Source organism: Nanorana parkeri, unplaced genomic scaffold (assembly GCF_000935625.1).
Source record: "Nanorana parkeri isolate BGI_ZX_2015 unplaced genomic scaffold, ASM93562v1 scaffold452, whole genome shotgun sequence".
NCBI lineage: Eukaryota > Metazoa > Chordata > Amphibia > Anura > Dicroglossidae > Nanorana > Nanorana parkeri.
The window spans coordinates 550,868-574,927 of NW_017306720.1; the positions used below are offsets into that span (position 1 = coordinate 550,868).

The 24,060-nt window shown below is 45.4% G+C and overlaps 1 protein-coding gene across 1 annotated transcript in view; it reads left to right on the forward strand.

The window, feature by feature from the left end:
* The first annotated feature begins 4,823 nt into the window (after nt 1-4,823).
* The window catches only part of TFDP2 (transcription factor Dp-2), a 73,108-nt gene continuing 53,871 nt past the window's right edge, over nt 4,824-24,060 (forward strand). Inside the window, exons 1-2 of the mRNA XM_018560369.1 lie at nt 4,824-4,894; nt 22,403-22,458. Coding sequence (XP_018415871.1) covers nt 22,456-22,458 — 3 coding nt within the window. The 5' untranslated portion in view covers nt 4,824-4,894; nt 22,403-22,455. The remainder of the gene's footprint in view (nt 4,895-22,402; nt 22,459-24,060) is intronic.

Consider the following 24,060-nt stretch of genomic DNA (forward strand, 5'->3'; position numbering starts at 1 on the left):
AAGCCAGTCCTCTGCCCCCTAATCCCTGCTCCTTCTTCCTTCCTCCTCCCTTCTCCAAGCTTAATATCTGGACAGCTGCTGGAGACTGCTTTGTTCCTTGCCCCTTGTGATCTTGTGCTGGACAGAAAGTTCAGGGAAGTTAAGCTCAGAGAGTTGAAGCTGTTTGGAAACATGATGACTGTAAGTGGTTGGGTAAAAATGTAAAGAAATATGTTGCTGGGCAATGAATATTTGTCTGATCTGAATTCATTATTGAAAAAAAACTTTGAGTGTTTAGTACTACTTCAAGCTCCTAATGCTATCTAGCAAATACTGCAACTGTGCTTAAATAAAAAAAAATGCCCACTCAGTTTACATTCATGTGAGTTCTATGTATTATGCACTGCAGCCAGAGTTCACACATCTCCAGATTAGCAATAGAATGAAGTAGGGTGGGCTGGATCACATCAGCAACGTCTGAATAAAAGCCCAAAGCTCTGAGCAGGTAGGCTGAGGTCCCATGACGTCATTTGAGGCTTCATTTTACATTGTGCTCAGAGTACACCTTTAGGGCTCAGTCATGCGGGATGCATTGTCATGCTTATCGCTTCATTTTACAGTGAAAGGAAATCCATTGTTTTGATTAGGAGCTGTATACACTGTTGCTTTGTATTGATTTGCATGTAAAAAGTCCTGCATGCCTCAGTTCTGGGTGCCATGGACTGCACTTTGCCAATAAAGCCAAAACAAGATTGGAAAAAAATGTGAGCCATGTAAATCACATGTCACCGCAATGCATATTAAAGTGTTCAGTAGGTGTACACAAATGGCAGAAGTGTCTTACCTGCAAACATTGCAGGGGCGTATTTACTGCGAGGCAAACAAGGCGTTTGCATGGAGCGTCACTTTGCGGGGGGAGGCGAAAACTGCCACCCAGGTCAGAGAGGAAGACCGGTGCCGGGCACACAAAATTAGGCAGCCTTGGATGCCTAATCAGGTGGCTGCTGTTGGGGCCTGATAGCGAGCTGCCGGGTGTGGCCAGGGCCGAGGCAGACGCGGCCTGAAGCGGCATGTCCTGGAAGCAGGCTGGGGAGCTGCAGGTAAGAGGAGCAGCACATGTGCAGGGAAAGGGACACTGCGCAGCCCATCATAGATTCTGCACAGCCAGAGTCTTCGCTGCAAGGTCTATGGTGGGGTTTGCAGGGATGTGTGCAGGGAAGGGGACCCTGCACAGCCCACCCGAGATTCTCTGTGCAGGGTCTATGGTGGGCTGCGCAAGGTCAATGGTGGGCTCTGAGGGTCTCTGGTGGGGTTTCCAGGGACACAGATGGGCTGTGCAAGGTCTATGGTGGGCTCTGAGGGTCTCTGGTGGGGTTTCCAGGGACACAGATGGGCTGTGCAAGGTCTATGGTGGGCTCTGAGGGTCTCTGGTGGGGTTTCCAGGGACACAGATGGGCTGTGCAAGGTCTATGGTGGGCTCTGAGGGTCTCTGGTGGGGTTTCCAGGGACACAGATGGGCTGTGCAAGGTCTATGGTGGGCTCTGCGGGGTCTCTGGTAGGGTTTGCAGGGTCTTTTGCAGTCTCAGACCCTGCAGAGCCCACAAGAGATCCTTTACAGCCCACCTGAGACCCCGGCTTCCCTGTAACGCTAATAACGCAACCTGTCAGAAGCTGTATCCAGCGACTGACAGGTTACACAAAATGTCCTGAACAGGAAGTGGTGGGACAAATTTAGAGGGGGGGGGGTCATCTTGCCTAGGACAGCACGATACCTAAATACACCGCTGAAACAATGTCTAATTCAGATCCCTGACCTCACTTTTCTCCACTGCAGATAAAGCAGAGCAGCTTGGTCAAGGACCGTCTCCAGCCTGTGATTGGATGAAACACTGATGAGGTGTGTAGTACGCTCCTCTCAGCTAGCTCCCTGTGTATTGCACAATGTAGTAATATCTGTTGGCCTGAGTCCCTGTTCCCCCATCACATAGCGGTAACAGGCATAGCGATGGTGTGCATTCCCACACGTTCATGGGCATTGGTTTCCCTCGTTTGGCACGCGTCCCCATTGATTTCAATGGGTGCCACCCGCACGTCAAACGCAGGTAATGTAACTCATGTAACAAAATCTGCTGCATGCATTTTGCTTTTTTCCTGCATGTTTGTGCACGTGTTGATAAGCAAACACACAGGGATACCATGCGTTTTCAAAGCAGTGCTTGGGGTGCCAATAACTAGTAATGGCACCACAAGCTCATTGTGCGTTTTGGACGCGTTCTGTGAACACTTTTTTTTCTGAGTTTCCTGCGCTTCATGGAATGCAATGGTGTGAGCGGGGACTTACAGTGCTCTTCCTGCATCTCCCAGTTTCTATCCTTGAGTGTTGGGACCTACAAAAGGCTGACAAGAAGACAGACTGGGGTCCTCCCTAAACACAGATTGTGATATTTTGTAAAACCTATAACAGGGTACTGGGTATAATCTGCCTACACTTCTATCTCAATTTAGGAATCATAGTGTGAGTCCTAATCTATGCACCATCCCCCTGATTGCTCTAATCCCTGTATGAGACATCCATGTCTACCGTTGCCCACGCTATGTCATTTTAAGGCGACCATTTTGTGATCCTGTGATTATAACTCTAGTAGTTTCAGCTTTGCCTCCTAACACATTCCTAAATGTCAGCTAAGCACCCTGTGCGGTCTAACCTCTTTCCCTCCCAGCATAACAGCTGGAGATGAGGGCTGGAGAAAAGATTATGGGTTCATTCAAAGCAAACCTGTCACTACACCTGTCACTACGGCTGATCAAACACTATTTTGGGGGTGGGTAACTTTGGCCCTCCAACTGTTGTGGAACTACAAATCCCATGAGGCATTACAAGACTCTGACAGCCACAGGCATGACTCCCAGAGGCAGAGGTGTGAAGGGGATTTGTAGTTTCCTCACAGGTTGCCCACCCCTACACTACGTGTTTATTTTCGGTCAACCTCGTAGGGCTGCACAAGCCCAGTGTGGATGGGGAATTGAGCATACAATGATAGGTGTATGCAGAGGTGTATCTACAACAAATTGTGCTCCTGTCATCCTGCCCAGCTACTGGCAACCAGTGACGTCACTGCAATCTCAGGTTTAGTTTACTAGTCGTGTTCCGTTCCTGAGTCAGGCGCTGAGTCGCTGTTCTGCAGCATTTGTTTGCTGCAGCAGCTTCACTGAACGCTTCGGCTGCACAGTGCCAAGCAAAATGGCGGAGGATAATATTTTTCATGAATATTTGGTGTGCTCATCCACCAAAACAATAAATTGTAGGTTCCCACACTGAATTGATTTCCTCCATTGGGGTTCAGGCACCGGTCTCCAGCATTGCCAGGTGTGCCCACAGTTAAAATGGCAGCTGGTACTCTGTCCCCACCTCCTCCATCACACTCAACATTTTGCATCCACATTCACTTCCGCTGCGAGTGCTAAGTTAGCAGTGCTGACCGCTGACTTGCAGCAGAGTGTTCAGCGGCGGTTAGCTAACTCAGTACTCGCAGCGACTGAGCAACTGAACACGCCTCTGGATCCAGCCCGGTGCTAAGCAGCTTCCCCTCTACTCCGAACAACCAATCAGCTTCTCTCTTTCATTTTCAAAGCTTAACTGAGCAATCTAAAGAGAGACGCTGATTGGCTCCTGATTCTGCCTGCTCTTTTTTTTTAGAAATTATTTTGATACATCTACTCCAGTTTTGATCATTTCCCCCCTAGGTGTTCTGTGAATGGTCCCTGTGCCAAGCAAGTGACGTCATCAAGCATGCGTGGTGATGTACTTCACTGCTGGAGGCCATCTTGGTGAGGAGGGGATATTGACCTGGCGGGATCAGGTAAGCCACCAAGTCCCCTCCTTTCTCCTGCTGCTATTGGGTTATCGGTCCATGACTGAGTGCCCTACTTAGCGGGTGACACCAGAATGACTGTCAATCATGTTGGTGTCACCCCGTCTGATGGTATAAAGTAATGTGCCACCAGCACACCAAAGTCAATTGTCTTTTTATTGACATGAGTGCGTCTTCTCAACAATGGGCAGCGTTTCGGGGCCACTTAGGGCCCCTTTATCAGGCACAGTATATACTGTGCCTGATAAAGGGACTCTAAGTGGCCCCGAAACGCTGCCTATTGTTGACAAGATGCACTCACGTCAATAAAAAGACAATTGACCTTGGTGTGCTGGTGACACGCATACCTGGATACAGAGGCGCCATCCGCAGTCACCTCAGCACCCAATTGAAAGGGACATACTGGTAAGGAGTGTGGTGGGATTTCCATAGAACTACCTCTGATGGCGTCACCCCCTCAGCGTGACGCCACTGAGTGACCCCCGTGTTTTCACAGCAGAGGGGAACCCGCTCAGCAAAGGACCCAAACAATGGCAGCCAGCACTGTGGTAGTAGCTCCGGCCACTACATCGCTTTATAGCACACCCATGGTTATTCCAGGTATACAATATGCAAACTTACACCGGGCCAAGCTGGCCCAAAGTAACTATAAATATATATATATATATACCTGGAGTACAGCATTACATATGCATACATGAAACCACACAGCATTCCAGTGCTTGGAAGTGACTATATGACTGGGGTCTGTGTATTTATTTATGATCTCTGAACACAATGCAATGTGATGCAACAGGCACATGAGACAAGCCCCCCTGTGCTGGGGTCAGCCCGCTGCTCTCTCTGTATCCTCAGCAGCCTCGCTCACTATTGTAGCGTGTGGAATGTTAGCAGCTGGCAGCCCTGAGCTGTGACTGCTGGCTGGATGAGCTCTGCGCTCGGCTGCTCATGCCTGCCTCATTTTCAAGTTTTCAGGGTATGGTAACAAAGAGTGGCTTTAGTAGTGAGCTGTGACTAGTGAGCCAGTCGTGTCCTGAGTCCAGGTAAGTGTCTGCATGGGGCTCACCCCCATCTCTACTCATCTCACCCTACCCCCTCCTCCTCCTTGCAGGTTCTGTGCATTCTCAGGCTCTGATCCAGACACAATGCACTAATTTCCTGCAGCATGCTCTACAGTAGGGGGAGGGTCATTCACTGGGTTATTTATAAAATATTGCACTGCTTCACAGCTTTAGAGTGGAACAGCTATTTGTTTTGTTTTTTAGGGGGGCTGCTGATTGGCTTCCACTGCTTCATCTGTCTGGGGTATGTAAACACTGCTGTGCACTGAAGCATTGCTTCATGATCATCAGGATTTTATTTTTAATGCATCTATAGCTAACACATTGCACTGATCATGGTTATGCTTTCTGTGATTTGGCAGGGTGGGGTGTAACTTGTGCAAATGTGTATGGAGGAGATGAAAAGCATTGGGTTGGAGTTGGGCAGGCATTGCAGTTTGGGAAAAGTTAGGAAAGCTTGGTGGTGTGCTGAGCATTGGGGGGTGCGCTGAGCATTGGGGGGTGCGCTGAGCATTGGGGGGTGCGCTGAGCATTGGGGGGTGCGCTGAGCATTGGGGGGTGCGCTAGAGCATTGGAGGGTGCGCTGAACATTGGGGGGTGCGCTGGGCATTGGGGGGTGTGTGGACAGGCTGTGCTGCTTTTTATTGTTCAATGTCAGCTTGCTGTGTGTATCAGCATGGCCTGCCTGCAGGCTCATGTGTCTCACTGACTCCTTCTAATAGCCTGTTTGTATCATCAGACCAGAGGATTGATGGTCATGGAAAATCTCAGCTTCCCAAGGCTTGCTGTGTCTTGGTTACTTTCATTTTCCCCCCAATTAATTCACTGTATCTACTTGTGCTGTGCGATCCCTACGTGTGGGGCATGGGGGAACTTACTGTGATCATTCTGCTGCCCTGGAAGTTACTTGGAATTAATAATAAACAGCAGGAAAGTTACACTGATTTGTTTGTTACATTGTTTATTTGTTCTTGTTATTTGCTGTATTGGGATCTGCATGACCCAAGGGATTTAAAGTTTAACCTGCTCAGTGCCAGGGGATAGGCAGACAGATGCCTGGCGGGGAAGAGGTTAAGTAGGGGCTAGGGTCCCCATTTGTTCCATGTAGCCTGCTTCCTGGGTCAGCCTGTCTCCTGGGACCACATGCAGCTCAGTGGGACAGTCAGTGTGAAAAGAGCCAAGTGTCAGCTGTATGCTAATGAAGGGAACAGCATTGTCTGCTCCTGGAGAGGAGGGGACATTCCGCTGGTCTTCAGGAGCAGACCTACTTCTAGCACTGCTGCCTGCAATGAGTGGGGGGAGGCGCTGCTTGCTACAGGACCATTATTAATGGTGGCAGGTCAGTGTAGCCCTGGCCGCAGAATGCTGAGGATCTGTACAATGGGTATGGCAGGAAAAATGACACCATGTGCATATGGTATATACTGTATATCTCATTGGTGACCTGGCTCCTGGGATTTGTCCAGCTCTGTATCATGATATAGATATATACTGTATATATGTCATGACAAATCCCAGGAGACAGGTCACCATTGTGCCTAGAAATGACAGCCGGCACTATACTTGTGCGGGCTTTCTCTAGTTGTTGTCAATGTTTCTAAAACAAGATCAGACTGGCTCCGGAATTCCATAATCATTTGTCCACCCCTGATATAAGATCTATCCATCGTTGTTCTATCTATCCATCTATCATCGTTCCATCTATCATCGTTCCATCTATCATCGTTCCATCTATCATCGTTCCATCTATCATCGTTCCATCTATCATCGTTCCATCTATCTATTGCCAGCTTTAGAGCAGTGTCCCTGTAAGAAATGTCTCCATTGGAAGGTCCGACTTTAAATGTTCTATGAAATAATTTTGATTTGATATGCTGAGGTTACCTGCCACTGGTCTAGGACCTGACACACTTCCACATGCTGTGTTATATCTGACTGACTGATTGATGGGGCATTTTACATATCATATGTGGTGTGTTCATACTGGATCTTGGCGTAGAATTGCTTGGGAGGAGCTATGAGCCTGTTAAATAAATCTGACATCCTTATTTATACAGTGTGAATGGGCTCTAAAAGAATATTACACCATTATTTAGGGTGTAACAAAGTATGGTGACACTTCATCCATTCACATTATTTGTGAATGAAAAGACCACAACTCCCATCTGCCACCGCGGCAGAGGAACTCATAGATCTCAATGGAGTACAAGTGTGATGTCACTGCATTTATAGTCCATTGATTACTTCCTCCATGCCCATGTCTGTTCTCTGTACAGACCTGGGGCAGGAGCTTCTTTGGGGGCGTATTTGTCGCGCGTATCCATTAAGATACAGCGGGATAGCCCTCGGAAGCACGTGTTTTACCGCAAATCGCGGTAAAACGTGCGGCAAATGCACATATTCCGTACGCCTAGGTGGGAACCCAGCCTAAGTCCTCATTCACAAATGAGCATTTTGTAGCTGAAATGTCTGAGCGCTAAAGCGTTCAATAGATGGAACCCCATTGTAAATGGCCCCTGTTCACACCTGAGCGTTCTGTTGCATGTAGCAAAACGCCGGTAACACGAAAAAGCACATGAGCTTCTTTTGGGGCGGAGTCACGCGTTTTGGCCCCAGTAGACTTTAACAGGAGCACCTGAATGTATGAATGGGGCCCTAGAAGGCTTTGTAGAAGGTTTGCTTACAGTGGAAGCCGGCTTGGGCGATTAAAAGGATTCTCTGAAGCCCACAGAGCAGCGTGGAAAAGCCTGCAGGCCCCTTGTACACGTAACCACTTCAAACTTTTCTTTTTTACTCTGCAGAAGAGTACATAAGAGACTTTTTGAGTGCAAGTAAGACTGATTTCCATTGCAGGGTGGTCTGTTGTCTGGAGATGTGAAAGGCTGCGATGTCCTGTATATGAAGATATCGGGGGGATTCATAGAACGACCTCCCCTCACAGGTGTATAACTGGGCAGGCTGAATAAATCCCAGTCGTGGCTTCAGTTCTCGTTTCCCCAGAAGGAGGAAGTAGACAGTGAAACGCTGATCACCCTACAATCTGCCTTCCAGGGAGGACCTGAAACCCTCGCCTGTGTGCATGCAAGACATAAGACACATGGTGACTACTTCCACAAGGAGCCTTACCACTTGTAGTAAAGCTCCACCTAGAGGCTGCCTGTGTAGACTGACTACCATGGTCAAGAACCGAATCAGCCATGTGATTACTTATAGCAGCGTTTCTCCAGCTACTTTCAGCCACGGCACCTTTTAAAAGTCTGCAAAATCTCGAGACACCCCAGTCTAAAATGTTAAAAGCAATGTTTTACCCCTCAAAAATCCATACCAGACCCTTAGCCCATATAGGTCTGATGTGAATTCTAAGGGGGAACCCCATGCAAACATATACATAAAAGGGTGTTCTTATTGCTATACCATGATATGGCGACATTTCATGTTATGAGGTTATATATGACATTGCTTGCAGTATGACCTTGTTGGTTTTTATGTCTGAAAAATCTTTCTTAATAATAAAAAAAACAGAATTTAAAAAACATATACATAAAAGGTGTTCCGTTTCACATCAAGAGCCCCCCCTTCATATCAGACTCCCCCGATACATCAAAGCTGCCCCTTTAGATCAGAGCCTGTTCCCCCTTTACATCAAAGCTGCCCCCTTTACATTGGAGCCTGTCCCCACCCTTTGCATCAAGAGCCCTCCTTCACATCAGACTCGCTGCCCCCTTTACATTGGAGCCTGTCCCCTTGTTGGGACAAAACGCTCAGGAGAGAACAGGGGCCATAAGAATGAATGGGATTTTTTGGGGGGAAGCTTTTTGTTGCGCTGAATCAGCTGCGACAATACGCTCAGTGTGAACCAGGCCTAAGGGTCCAGTTAGATCTATGTGTGTGCATAGAGGTGTGTTATGTAGGTGAGATTACATGGTGTGTCGGCATGTGTTTAATTTTTGCATTGCCATGAGTGTTGACGTGCGTTTCCAATGCTTTTTGAACCTAAAGTTTGGTGTGGCTTGGGTTAACAGCCATTGACCAAGGCTTGTTAATACCTGTTGCCAAAACATCAAAAATCTTGGTATGTGCATTTTGATGCACTGCCATTGACTTATGTCGGCCTCCCACTTCCTTATCACTGACATGGCGGTGTTACTTTATCAATTTGTCACAACTTTAGGGACAGATAGTAAAAGAACGACTTGAATTTGTCGCACATGTCAGTGCCAACAAGGAAAATGTAGCATGGGTTTCATGAATTTGGTGCAAAGCTTCCGAATCCGTCCACACTGCCAAAAATTTGTCACAAAGGCCTTGTTTAAGCACCCCGGCTATTTTTATTATGGGGACGTTGGACACATGTTTAAGCGCATTGCGAGGCATGTGTTAAATGCAACATTGCTCCGTTCACATGGGGCGATCTGGCATTCCTGCAGCAGAAATTCCAGGTGTCCCTGTTCAGATGCGGCCGCTGTACACATTGACGTTAATGACAAGGTGACAGCGGGCGCATCTGTAAGAAGCAGTCCTCATGTTCTAGTACTTGGAATGATTACATGTGGTTTGGCATACATGATGCATCCAGCAACTGTCCTCTATCCCGAAGCGCATGTAACTGTACCATGTATTACCCCCCTCATTAACTTGAATGTGTACAGCGGGTGCATCTGAACGGGACACCTGGGATTCCTGCCGCAGCAATGCCAGATCGACACGTGTGAATGGGGTCCTAATGGGCCCTAAAATTAAGCATGGATAAGTCTGGGTGAATCTGCAGGTAAGTTCTTATTCGCACAGTAGCGTACAAAAGAGCACGCTTTGGTGTCCGTTCACTAAATGAGTACAAACCTGCTTGCGGTGCAATGACTTTTTAATGGCACCCCAATCGCTGCTGAGCAAACACTGTGTTTTTCTGCACGTACATGAGACTGTGCATGAATGTGAGGGGGAAAAAACGCTGCACACATGTCGTAAGATTTACTTTACTGTATTTGGCGCGCTTCCATGAACCCATTGAAATCCACAGGAAAATAAAAGTCTGCTAACACGCAGAAACGCACGTCCCTGTGATGCTATGGTGTGAATGGGGGCTAATTAGTATCTGGAGGTGTCTGTGTGCTGACTACATCTTCACCTGTGGCTGCTGTTTCCGTTTTCTCGCATGTTCTAGAATTTCAGCAGGGTGATGAATATTTGGATTTGGCCATTTGTATGCATAACCAAAATAGTAAAAGGGGAATTCCAAACGCATCATGTTTTATAAAACGCGGCAGAAAGTGCCATGTTAGAGTTTATATGGCAAGAGTAGGCAACTTGCGCGTTCCATCTGTGGTGAATCTACAAATCCTAAAATGCTTTTGCGTCTGGGAGCCTATGGCTGCAAGAGTCTTGCAATGCCCCATGGGACTTGTAGTTCCACAACAGCTGAAGTGCCGAGGTTGCCTACCCCTGACCTATGGCGTTCCTACTAAATTAAAGAGGCATTTTTGAGTACAGTGAGGTTGTATTAGAATCTTTGTCATGTTTGTATCGCTGTCTATGGTGATTTTTCCTTCTCTTCCTCTCCCAGTGACCATTTATTACCAGGACATGATAATGAAGGGCCATGTTCAAGTGGGAACTGGAAAGACAGCATTATAAATGTTACAGAGGCTCTAACCCTGTCCTGGACTACAAGTGCGGAGACACACCACATTTGTATTGCGATTTGTGACCTCGATTTTCCCTCAGTCCCTGTCCTAGTGACTGCCTAATTGGGACAGGAAGTGATGGGAAATCTACCCAAAAGGCACCCAGACAACCCAAAAAACTGGCAAAACCAATGACGGCGACTAGAGAAAACCTCAAAAGTTAGGCGCCAGCTGTAATTTGTAAGGAGCATTGGCGACCTGGCCCCTGCGGTTTGTCCAGTGCTGTACTATGGCTCAAATAAAGCCTAAAAGCCCGTAGGAACTGGCACATTGCTGTTTCTAAAGGCTACTAGGCATAAATTACAAGCTGGTTTATGTAAATGCCGTTTTAGGAAAATTCATGGAAGGAAATTCATCAGAAAATGATCAGTACAGACGATATTAAATAAAAATGAAGTAAAATAGAATAGTACATCATTATAAAGCTGACCAAACATGGATCAAACATCATCTGAATTCTAAAATTCAGCCATAGGTGACCCTGCCGCCAGCCATCCGGCTCGACAAACTTCGACTGGAAAGGACGGGCGGAAAAAAACGTCAGCCGAACATTGACTGCAGGCAGTCAGCCATTTCATGTATTTAGTAGCCCAGCAGGGGCGATTGGTCCATCCACTCTGTTTAGCGTGGATGGGGGAATCAAGTTTGTACTTGTATGGCCAGCTTAAAGAGGGGGTTACCCCCGCACCGCAAGGGTTAAGTGCTTGTTTTATCTAGGGAGCTAAAATAATAGTTAACCTCATTCACACCATCATGTTTCATGAATGTGCGCCAATTGCAGGAAAAAACGTACGCTTTTATACGAAACCCGCACCAAATGCGGAACGTGCTTGCGGAGCCATTACTAGTTAGTGGCACTCTAAATGCAGCCAGGAGAACACGTGGGAGGAAAAAGCACAACGCATGTTGCAGATTTTGCTACATGCGCTACTTTCCCTTGTTTGCCGCGTGTTCAGGAGCCCATTGAAATCAAGGGGGATGCTTGCCAAATGCGCAAAACAAATTCATATATTTATATAGCGCCAAAAATGTACGCACTTTACATAGAGCACATTCAGATCAGTCCCTGGCCTCAAGGAGCTTACAATCTAAGGTCCCTATCTCACATGCATACATATGAGGGACAATTTAGACAGAAACCAATTAACCTTCCAGCATGTCTTTGGAGTGTGGGAGGAAACTGGAGTACCTGGAGAAAACCCACACAGGGAGAACATGCAAACTCCTTTGCAGATAGTGTCCTAACCAGGATTTGAACCAGGGACCCCTGGGGCTGCAAGGCAGAATTGCTAACCAGAACGCCACTGATCTGTCTGCGAACACGTGTCACCGCGACACGCGTGCAATGCGATCTTGTGAAAGGGTGCTTATACTCACCTGAACTACGATCCCATCTGACTCCTAGACCACCCCCTCTCTGCTCCAGCAGTGTAAGGTACTGCGAGTCATCACGCTCTATACAGTGTATAAAATGTGAAGACACCGAGGGACATACCATGCAGGGTTAAGATTTTTATTTGCCCAGAGCTCTTCTTTAAATGCAAGCAGTGTATATACCTGAGATGGGCTCAGTATGCGCTTTTTGCAACCCCCTGTACAGCAGAGCTCAGAGTGAGAGTGGGAGAAGCAGCCAGTCACTTGAGCTGCAGTGTAAGGAGCATGCTGATAGGAAGGGACAGCAGAAATGAGATTATCAGTCTGCTCTTCTCCTTTCGCTGTCTAATCACGGGCATATATGTATTTCATCTATATGTTTACCTGAAGTTCAGCTTTGAAACTACACATTTATATTCAAATGAAGCTAGTATAAAGACAAAAAACTCCCTTGATATTGGCCTCCGGTAATCCCCTGTATTTCAGCAGAGCTCTGCTAAACAAATATACAGTATGGAAAATTCACTTCGGATGATGATAGAAAGATCAGCTGAAACGCTAAGCAGCAGCTTCCATGGCTGTGCCGAAGGAGGGCGTAACGTTCACACTGGCAGCGGACTCATCTAGGGCTGCAACTGATGATTATTTTCATAATCCATTATAGTTATTTTCATCATCGGTAATAGTTGGTCGATTTATTTTTTCAATTAAGCGGATAAGACAAAATGAAATAAATACCATCCTTGATTTAAAATTAAAATACACAAATGCAGTGTTACAAACATAAAGTTTACTTCAGAATATTAATTGGAATGTTCATTCCACTTAATATTTGCTGCCAGTAAGGTCACCATGAAAGCCAACCCTTTGCTTTGCCCTGCAAGGTTTGCTTTAGCAATACAGGCCCCCTCATTGCCAAGAGTATCAGGAGGAATGTGTCCTGGTAACTGTTATCGGTGAAAGAGAAAAAAAATCCCAAATTTTGGCTTGCCATCAAAACAAAAATACATGGGAAACCTTCCAATGGGGACCCTGCCTGCTGACCACCAGGGATTTCCCCTTCTTTGAGGGGAATTTCCTCTCACTTCCTATTGTGGCTATTGGACAGGAAGTGAAGGGAAATCTCCCCAATGGGACACAGATGGCAACCCCTTCACTTCCTGACAAGGGTTATAATCCTCCCTTACGCAATCCAAAACTAAAAAAAAATAAAAATAAAAAATAAGTTTTGGCTTTAGTTCTACTTTAGGGATGGTGCACACCAAGGCGTTTTATCGCGCGGTTTGAGACACGCGATATCGTGCAAAACACAGATTCGCATTGAAGTCAATGGAGGCTGCTTACACCTTTTGCTGTTTGTCGCGCGAACGAAATCACCTGTTGCGCGAAAAGGTGCAGGAGCTGTTTTTGGGCGGGTGTCGCACGGTTTGGGTACCATAGACATCTGTATGCATTAAAAAACGCGCGACAATCGCGCTGTTTACGATGAACGGGCAAAAACTGCTCGGTTTTGATCAAGCAACAACAACAGCGGCCACCACTAGGGCACATAGAAAACTATTGCTTTCTTTTTGTCCCATTCACACCACAATGTGGGTGTGATGTGCAGCGATGTGAAAAAAATGCTGCATTTTCTGCGGCGCACTGGACCTCCGCAGGTCACAGCAGCACAGTACACCGCGCTTTTGTGCAGGGACATAAATGGAGTGTGCACTTTGTTCACTCCAAATAAAGTTTAAAAAAAGGTAACGGTGACAGCGCATCACATTGACCACCCACCAAACCTGTCGGAACACACTAGTCCAACCGCTAACGCAGTGCATTTCAGCAGGCGGGATAGTGCGAACAGGCACTCTTACTGGCATTTTTAGAATTTAGAGAAAGAAAATTCCTAGAACGTTAGGTTTTTATTTAATGTTTTGTATAGAAATACAAAAATAATATGCGCAGGTGAGAAACACCATTCCAAGTACTATTACTGGATTTTTAAAAGCTTAATCCTGGGCTGGGAATGTGTAACATTTGCTTATGACGCGACATGTTACATACTCTCTTGGCATTATTTTTTCACAATATTCAGAAGTTGGAGGCTGGCCAGGAAATGTGTTAATAAAGGTGTGTCTTTATGGGAAATAGGTTATGCACGTTCAGTAAATGTGTGACGTGTTTCCTTGTTAAATATAAACTAATGCCGTTTTGCAGCAGATCAGACATAGTTATTTCATGGCAGTGCACATAAGGAATGGTTCTCAGCATAAAGCTGAGTGTTCTAATACTTCTGGTTCAGCTTTAGATTTGAATAACTTTTAGATGTATAAATGTTCCCAACATACAATAAGCACCAGCTAGGGCCCCAATCACACCTAGGCTGTTTGTAGCTCCTTCCCCTAAGCAGGATAGCGATCAACAAGAAGAATCCCATTGTTTCCAATGGCCCCCGTTCACACCTCAGCATTGTCACCAGTTGTGTGAAGCTCAAAAAAGTACATAAGGTTCTTTCGGGGTAGAATCGTGCGTTTTGGCCTTTTAGATTTTAATAGGAATGCCTGAAAAATTTGTTTTTACATGTGTTTTTTAGGTGTTCCTATTTAAGAGTCTGTGGGGCCAAAAACACATTAGTAATGCATTTTAGGGTCAAAAACAGGCAAGAAGAATACATATTAATGGGTACTCCACTAGGGAAGTCAGAAATGGAAAAAAATTTGGGGGTCATTGTAGACCACAGATTGAACAATAGCATGCAATTCCAGGCTGCAGCAAGCGAAGCGAGCAGAGTACTGTCTTGTATTAAAAAGGGAATTTACTGTAGAGACAAAGCTATAATTTTGCCACTTTATAGAACACTGGTTTGGCCTCATCTGGAGTATGCGGTGCAGTTTTGGTAACCAATCCACAGAAAAGATGTCCTTGAGCTGGAGAAAGTCCAGAGAAGGGCAACTAAACTAATTAAGGGACTGGAGGACCTAAGCTATGAGACAAGGTCACTAAATGTAAACGTGTTCACGCTGGAAGTGAGGAGATTAAGAGGGGACATGATTTTGATGTACAAAATGTTTAGCGGTAACATCAGCAATAAAGTGTTTACAGTAAACTCCATAACAAAGACTAGAGGCCACCACCTAAAACGGGTGGAGAAAAGATTTAACCACAAGGGGCGTAGGGGCTTCTGTTCAGTCAGAGCGGTTAAATCTGGAACTCGCTGCCACAAGCAGTGGTATCAGCAGAGAGTATTGAATCCATTCAAAAAGCATTTAGATACCTTCCTCAGAGACCATAACATACAGGGGTACAGGTACACTTAAAAACTAGACCACACAGAGACTTGTGTACACACACACAGAGACTCGTGTACACACACACACACACACACTCGCATACAGACACACAAAGGTTGAACTTGATGGACCTGTGTCTTTCTTCAACCTCAAACACTATGTAACTATGTGTCTGTCCCCATACTGCAAGACACAAATGTCCAACAATAAAGCCTCTAGATTGCTGGACTATGCTCATGCTTACGTGTGAATAGAGTCTGAAAGTGTCAGTACTGACATTTCTTTGGTATATAAGCATCTAAACCTTGTTCTTTGAATGAACTCGGAGCCCTTTCACACGGGCATTCCGATCAGGTCCACCGCTCAGTTTTTCAGGCGGATCAAAAGCCCAATGTCAGTCTATGGACAGACGGATCTAAACAGACGGGCGTCCATTTATGTCTGGTTACCCCCTGCTCCAGCCAGGTCCAGAAATACAGACAGATCATCGTCCCGTTTCACCAAACCTGGTCACGCCTTGTTTTTAACGTGCTGCCCCCTAGCCATATGTCGGGACTAACCTGTCCCTCCTGGTTGCCCAGGAACATCAGGAGTTGCAGCAATGATTCTGGGGCGATCACACATAGCTAACTCTAAATTGATGCACTGTCGAGGCTTTTTAGCATCACCTAAGGACATTTTTGGGTACCATAATTATTTTTGCAGTTGCATGGGCCAACACAGTTTTAAATGTCGGCATATCTGATATCTATTTACGTGACAACCTCAACTTCTATACTTTGCTATAAAATTGGGTATTGAATTGTGTTTGTGTGTACTAAAACTAATTTGAATGTGTTTACTGAAAATATGGGTTTGATAAACAGTTTCGTTCGTTGAAGAAAATAATTTTCCCCCTCCAATGTCACTTTGCTGCAAACGAACGAATGAACGAAACGAATAAGAAACGAAAACGAAACGAACGTGCGAACGAACTCCTGCTAACGAATTTCATCCGAATTGACTTTCACACCCGAATCCCGAAAAACGAAATAACACAAATCCGAATTTAAAACGAAACGAAACTAAACAAATTTTTTGGCAGTGCACATGTCTAACTAGTAGTGAATAAACTATCTATGACCAAGCAAATATAAGTGCAGCTGCCAACGTTTTATTCTACCGGGCCTCTACTGTCAGAAAATATACACCGATCAGACATAATATTAGAAATATGGGGAGAAGGCAAGCCAGCGGAGGCAGTGTGATGCTTTGGGCAATGTTCTGCTGGGAAAACTTGGGTCCTGCCATGCATGTGGATGATACTTTTGACATGTACCACCTACCTAAATATTGTTGCTGACCAAGTACACCCCTGCACTGAAATAGTATTCCCTGATGGCAGTGGCGTCTTTCAAATGGGTAATACACCCTGCCACACTGCAAAAATGGTTCAAGAATTGTTTGAGGAATACAACAATTTTGAGGTGTTGACTCTTCCTACAAATTCTCCAGATCTCAATCCAATCGAGCATCTGTGAGATGTGCTGAAAAATAAGTCTGATCCATGGCGGTCCCACCTCACAACTTGCAGGACATAAAGAATCTGCTACTGATGGCTTGGTGCCAGATACCACAGCATAACTTCAGATGTCTAGCGGAGTCCATGCCTCAATCGGTCAGGGCTGTTTTGGCAGCAAAAGGGAAACCTACTTAATATTAGGTGGGTGGGCATAATGTTATGGCTGATTGGTGTATAACATTTTGGAGTTTTGAAGAGCGTTTTCATGTACAAAAGGTTAATTTTCATATGATGTACGCAAAATGAAAAAAATGGCTCTAGGCACTTAAACTGTGCAACCATGGGAAAAAAAAGTGATGTGATGCGGAGACCAGAGGGCTATGCACCTTATTCCTCCAGGTACACCCAGCTGATCTTTTCTTAAGGACCAGCTTACCATGCCTCATTCCTTGGTTTTTTTCTCTGTGGATGATACAGGCAGCCATCTTGGTAGAGAAGTAGGTCTTTGGTTTCTGACAACCAAAAGGAACAGAGCGCCACCTCCGTGTGTAAAATCGTTTGCTTTGAGTATGCAACAGCAAGTTGATCGTTCAGCTGGCAGCCATTAGCGCCAAGAGTTAAAGAAAACTTTTTGTCTTTGGTTTCTGATGATTGATGGGGTAATGATCAAGAAGCAGCAGAGGAGAGGAAGGAAGCACATATCCCAAGAATGAATAAACTAAAGCAGGGAGATACTTGCATTACAGGTCCCTAGGTATCGTTTCCTTTCCAGCAAGGGGAACAGTGAGCAGCACGTCTTACTCTTAATGTCATGAGACTAGCAGTCTGAGGCGTGGTATGATTATAGGTACACGTTACTCTTTCAACATGTATTGTAAGTTTGTAGCATTTACACATCAGCAGATCTTTAAGTTTTAAAACCTATACAGTTTAGTCCCAGCAGTGACAACGGGTCATTTGAGTTTTAGAATTCTGAGGCCAGCTTTTTATCAGGAAAGGCCCTGCTGTGCTTGTGGGTGGATGGAGAGGGGGGCACAGTTCTATGTAACGTGGCTGTATGCTGGCATTGGGTGGACTGGACAGGACATGAGAGGTTTGTATGGAAAAGTAAGCTTGTATAATTAGCTGCCAGTGAGGAAGGAGCTTGGGCAAGAACTTCTTCCATACTGTAATTATAACTTCTGGCAGGGCAGATATAGAATGACACTTCATATTAGCAGTAGAGCCAGCCATAGGGTACCATGTTACATTTTCCTGCTGTAAGCAGGGGGAAAGTCTTCTGTATGAAGGATTTATACACCTTTTCTATACCAGGCATAATTGGGGATGAGGCATCATATCCGTATCATAGAATCATATTGGGTAACATAAAAGTTGCAGACCGTTCCCATTCCTTTACAGTAACCCCTGTCTCCTTGTATCATGTATTCCTAATTGTAAAGCTTTGTTAAGGAAGAACTCCAGGCAAATAAAATCTTAACCCCCACACTGCAAGGGTTAAGTGTTCGTTTTGCAGAGGGGGCTAAAATAAGAGATATACTCAGCTGAACCCATGATCTCTGACTCTCATACCGATCCCTTCAGCCTCACTCCCTCTCCGCTCCGGCAGTCTAAGGTCGTATAAGTCATCATGGTTTATATAGTGTATAGGACGTGAGAACACCAAGGGATATATCATCGCTGAAGTGGAGGGGGGAGACTTGCTAAAGGGACCAGTCTAGGAGCCAGTTGGGATCATGGTTCAAGTGGGTATATCTCTGTTATTTTAGCTCCCTAGACAAAATGAGCTGTTAACCCTTGCAGTATGAGGATATTTTATTTGCCCAGAGTTCTTCTATACATTTGTTGGAGCATACACTTTGATGGTAACATGTGGGCACCCCTGGACAACAGACACACTTATTTAATTTTGTAAGTGAAAAGTAGTAAACAATTGCTGCAGGAAACATTGTGGTAAAAAGTAACATATTTGCAAATTACAATGCAGTTACATTTTATTTTACAAACTTGAAAACGGAGAAAATATAGGAATATAACATCCACAGAGAGAGATGAGAATCTGCAACAAAGTTTCCTAGAATCTTTGCAATGTATACGCTGCAATTCACTAGAACAGGATTCTTTTTAAGGTGACGCTAAACTCTGGAACTAAATCTTAAAAATGCATTCAAGTCCCTAAGTCCCCATTCACACCTAGGCTTTTGTCGCTCAAAGCTAAGTGTGACAAAATGCTCAACGCAAGAAATCCCATTCATTTCTATGGCCCCCGTTCACAGCCGAGCATTTTGCCACAAGCTGTAAAACGCCAAACGCTGGAAAAAGTACAAAAACTTTTTTTGGGCAGATTACAGCGCATTTGACCCCCATAGACTGCATTAATGCATGTCAATTGCAAAGAAAAAAATCACGCTGAATCTCTGACACCTAGGTGTGAATGCAGAATTAACTATTAACAATACTGGACTTTATTTGTGTAATCACTCGGCTGTAGATCCTCAAATCATCTCTGAATTGGTGCTGACACTGTCCTTCCTTCTGGAGGGTGGCCACTTTTGTTCCCCATGGTCCCTGTGTGTGCTGTAAAGTAGTCATCGCTCCAAGCTCACTCCTGTGATGTACTACAATATCAATACAAATTAGTAAACTAAACATGAGATTGTAGTCCATCCCGGGAGGGATCTTGGAGCGGTGGTTACTATACAAGACAAAGGGACCATGGGGAACAAAAGTAGCCCCCCTCCAGAAGGAAGGACAGTGTCAGCACCAATTCAGACAACATTTTTTAGGACCTACAGCCGAGTGATACACAAATAAGATACATTTTTGCTAATAGTTAAGGTACTTGATTGGAGCACTGTACAGAGGGCATGGCAGACCACTGAAGACTCGGATTGCTGAGCCCCATGTTGAGTAGCGATCTGACTTTCCAGCCTGATGGTTAGCATATGGTGAAGCTGGAGTTGAAGTCTTTCTGGGGTTTGTGGTTGAATAAGCATTGAGATTACACTACACTAGTGGACGAGCATGGGCAAGCAATTTTCCTCTTGGTTTTTTTCTATTTTTAGAGATTTTACATGTAGTATAAAGAGATTTTAATGTACATTTTTAAAATAATTTTATTAAAAATTAAACAAACTGTTCTTGCAGGCTGCTTCCATGAACATTCTGTCTGTAGGTGGTAGATCTGAAATATTAGTATGTAAACAAATACTTTAATTTTTTTTTATCAGTATCATAACAACCAGTGGTGCCATGGGGCCAGGCCAACTGCACCATGAAAGCACACGATGCTGTGCTGCTATGGCCATTACTGAATTATTTTTCCTATACTGTTTACCAAATCCGGGGTGGGCAAATTAATAGGAATTCAGGAGCCAGACTGCCCAATCCAGGAGCCAGCAGGATTTTTTTTTTTTTTTTTTTTGATGAAACGTTAGACTCCAGCTGTAGCTGCCTGGCTCCTGGAATTCATCCAGTCCTGCACTAAATGTCCTGCCTCTTACTCCTAGGGGTACATGTCTTCCAGGTTGGAACCACTGGGATAGGATTTTGTGGCAACTCTGTGGGTGAGTTGACAAAGCTGAAAATGCCAACCAGGCACTGAAATAACATAACTTCATTCAAGGTAGCATGTGCGTTTTACTAGAACAGTATCTGGTCACTGTACATTTCTCTATGAACTCTTTAAATCTGACCTGTTGAACTACTTAAAAGAGAACTAAAGCCAAACCTTTTTTTGGCTTTAGTTTTGTTTTTACTAATGTACTCCTGTGACCCAAACTCAGCATGTCACGCTGCAGCCAGGAAGGATCCCGACAATATTTTTTGATTGACAGCTGACTCTGCCTCTTTAGAGTGAGTGCCAGCTTTGCCCAACCCCTCCCAATGTCTGTCCCTCCAATGAGTGCTGGGGGAACAGAGAGAGGGGAATCCCTGCAGCAAGCAGTGAGCTGAGCAATCAGTGGTTTGTGATCGCTCGGTTCTCAATTTTATATTTATTGACAGCTGCAGTGTCACACGCCAGCTCTAAGTATTGGGAAGAGTACATTTTACTCTCCCAGTACTTCTCCTTTAATTCCAGAAAAATAGATTTTAGCGCTATCATAATTTAACATTATAGTAACATTTAAAAAATATTTTGTGAAGTGTTGACCTGGAAGAATACATAAGTAAATACCGTTTTTATACACTGGAGAACAGCTTCGGGCTCATTGAACTGCAATTTGAAAGCACTGAGGGATGCACAGAAAGTGTGGCAGGGCCACATGCGGACCAAGAACTAGTAGTATGACATGGCTCCTTCAAACAGATATGTGGAGAATGGGTCACTACCGCTACTTTCCTTTGTGACAAAGTGACTAACCACCTACCTACCTACCTACTCCAACAGAGTTTAGAACAATCATTGCTGGCATCATCATATCGTCCTCAGACAGGATTCTTTCTCACTGACCTAACATTGGGGCGATGGTAGAGTTGTACTTCATTACACTGTCATCGCCTAGAACCCTCCACCAGATCAGCCCACATATTGGCTTCCTTCCAATGGCTGCTGGGAATTACAGTTTGCATTTACATCACCAACAGTATTGTTTCCTTGCCCAGAGTGTATGTTTGCAAGAAAAACTTTGAGAGAAATGAATAGGCTTCCAGCCAGGCAACTAATATGTTCAAAATACATTTCAGCAATGGGTGTCCCTGTATATAATATATGGACTAAACAATGGGTCATATGTGACAATTATCATAGATGTCATGTATACCTTTTCAGAATTAAAAATACCCAAAACCCTCACTTCTGTTTAGGAAGACGAGCCTTACATTCTGCAACATCTGCACTCTTTCCCATAACCCTCTGTTCTAATGTAACTATAAGTACTGTACTGAGGGCCACTTACAGCCCAACTCCATGTATTTTTGAATACAGCTAGTGTAAGTGTTGGACTTGACTGGATATCAGTTTTTGTTCAGCAGCGCTCAGACTGGGAGAGGCAAGGGCAATACTCAAAGCCAGTCAGGTGCCGACAAGGAAAATTCTGTTAGGAGAGCAGAGGGATGACCTTATCGGTATACTGCTGCTCTTTCAATGTCCAATCAAAGTCTGGGGGTGGGGGATGACTAGGCTGTATTGCTTGGCTACAGAGGACAAAGAAGTCAGTGACCACCTTGGCTGTGTTGTGTAAATCCCAGGATTATATAGACACAAATACAAATCATTTGGCAAGCTAAAACAGTTTCTATATATGTCTTTCAGCTTTGTATTTAGCTTGTTGCCTTGAGTTCGGCTTTAACACTGATTTCCTTCTGCACCACTAGTGCCCAGGTTTCAACTGATATCTGTTGCATGCATGTGATGGACTTAATTGTCTGTTACTTTAGGTATAGTGAAAATGAAAGTCAAATCGAATAAAGCTGGATCATTCTGAAACTGAAGTTTGAACCGGTAACCCACGCCTAAAGATCAAACTCTCCCTATATGGTATGGAGATTAGGCCATATAGTCTGAAAAGCATTTGTGTACTTCATCTCTATGGTGAATGCATAACCTTATGCAGTAACCTCATGACTAGGTGTTTAGAGATATTATATATTCTCATTCAAGAAGATATTTTCTCCCACTGGTGAGGCACTGTGACCTCATTCATCTGTTCTTTTCCAGGGCTGGATGACTAGATAACAGCATTCCTGGACTTCTTCTCTGCCGAGCTCCAAATGGTGAGTAGCTGATTAATTTCTCAAACTATGATTATTTAGTACATAAAAGCAATATGAAAAGCGCAACCCATATCAACCAGTCACAATACCTTACTGGTTCTGCTTCTGTAATGATGAAATTCAGGTGGCATGGCTTTCTGCCCTATGCACATCACCTTCGTCATATTTGCACTGGCATATAAAGAAGAACGGTAATTAAACATACCAGAAACGACAGGCAATACTGCAGATTATTATCCCTATATCTTTTGTTCACCGGTGGGAGAATAATTCCATGCACAGCAGTCATTCTGCCAATTGCTGCATCTTTCCAGGTGAGACACAAGATCACCCTGCATGATGTACTGTGGCAGCCAGGAAAGCACCTTACATGGTGTACTGTGGCATTGCACGCACCTTGCATGGTGTACTGTAGCAGCCAGGAGGGCACTCTGCATGGTGTACTGTGGCAGCCAGGAGAGCACCCTACATGGTGAACTGTGGCATTGCACGCACCCTGCATGGTATACTGTGGCAGCAAGGAGGGCACCCTACATGGTGAACTGTGGCATTGCACGCACCATGCATGGTATACTGTGGCAGCCAGGAGGGCACTCTGCATGGTGTACTGTGGCATTGCACGCACCCTGAATTGTGTACTGTAGCAGCCAGGAGAGCACTCTGCATGGTGTACTGTGGCATTGCACGCACGCTGCATGGTATACTGTGGCAGCCAGGAAAGCACCTTACATGGTGTACTGTGGCATTGCACGCACCTTGCATGGTGTACTGTAGCAGCCAGGAGGGCACTCTGCATGGTGTACTGTGGCATTGCACGCACGCTGCATGGTATACTGTGGCAGCCAGGAAAGCACCTTACATGGTGTACTGTGGCATTGCACGCACCTTGCATGGTGTACTGTAGCAGCCAGGAGGGCACTCTGCATGGTGTACTGTGGCATTGCACGCACGCTGCATGGTATACTGTGGCAGCCAGGAAAGCACCTTACATGGTGTACTGTGGCATTGCACGCACCTTGCATGGTGTACTGTAGCAGCCAGGAGGGCACTCTGCATGGTGTACTGTGGCATTGCACGCACGCTGCATGGTATACTGTGGCAGCCAGGAAAGCACCTTACATGGTGTACTGTGGCATTGCACGCACCTTGCATGGTGTACTGTAGCAGCCAGGAGGGCACTCTGCATGGTGTACTGTGGCATTGCACGCACGCTGCATGGTATACTGTGGCAGCCAGGAAAGCACCTTACATGGTGTACTGTGGCATTGCACGCACCTTGCATGGTGTACTGTAGCAGCCAGGAGGGCACTCTGCATGGTGTACTGTGGCATTGCACGCACCCTGCATGGTGTGCTGTGGCAGCTAGGAGAGCACCCTACATGGTGTACTGTGGCATGACACGCACCCTGCATGGTGTACTGTGGCAGCTAGGAGAGCACCCTACATGGTGTACTGTGGCATGACACGCACCCTGCATGGTGTACTGTGGCAGCCAGGAGAGCACCCTACATGGTGTACTGTGGCATTGCACGCACCCTGCATGGTATACTGTGGCAGCCAGGAGAGCACTCTGCATGCTATACTGTTGTAGACAGGAGAGTA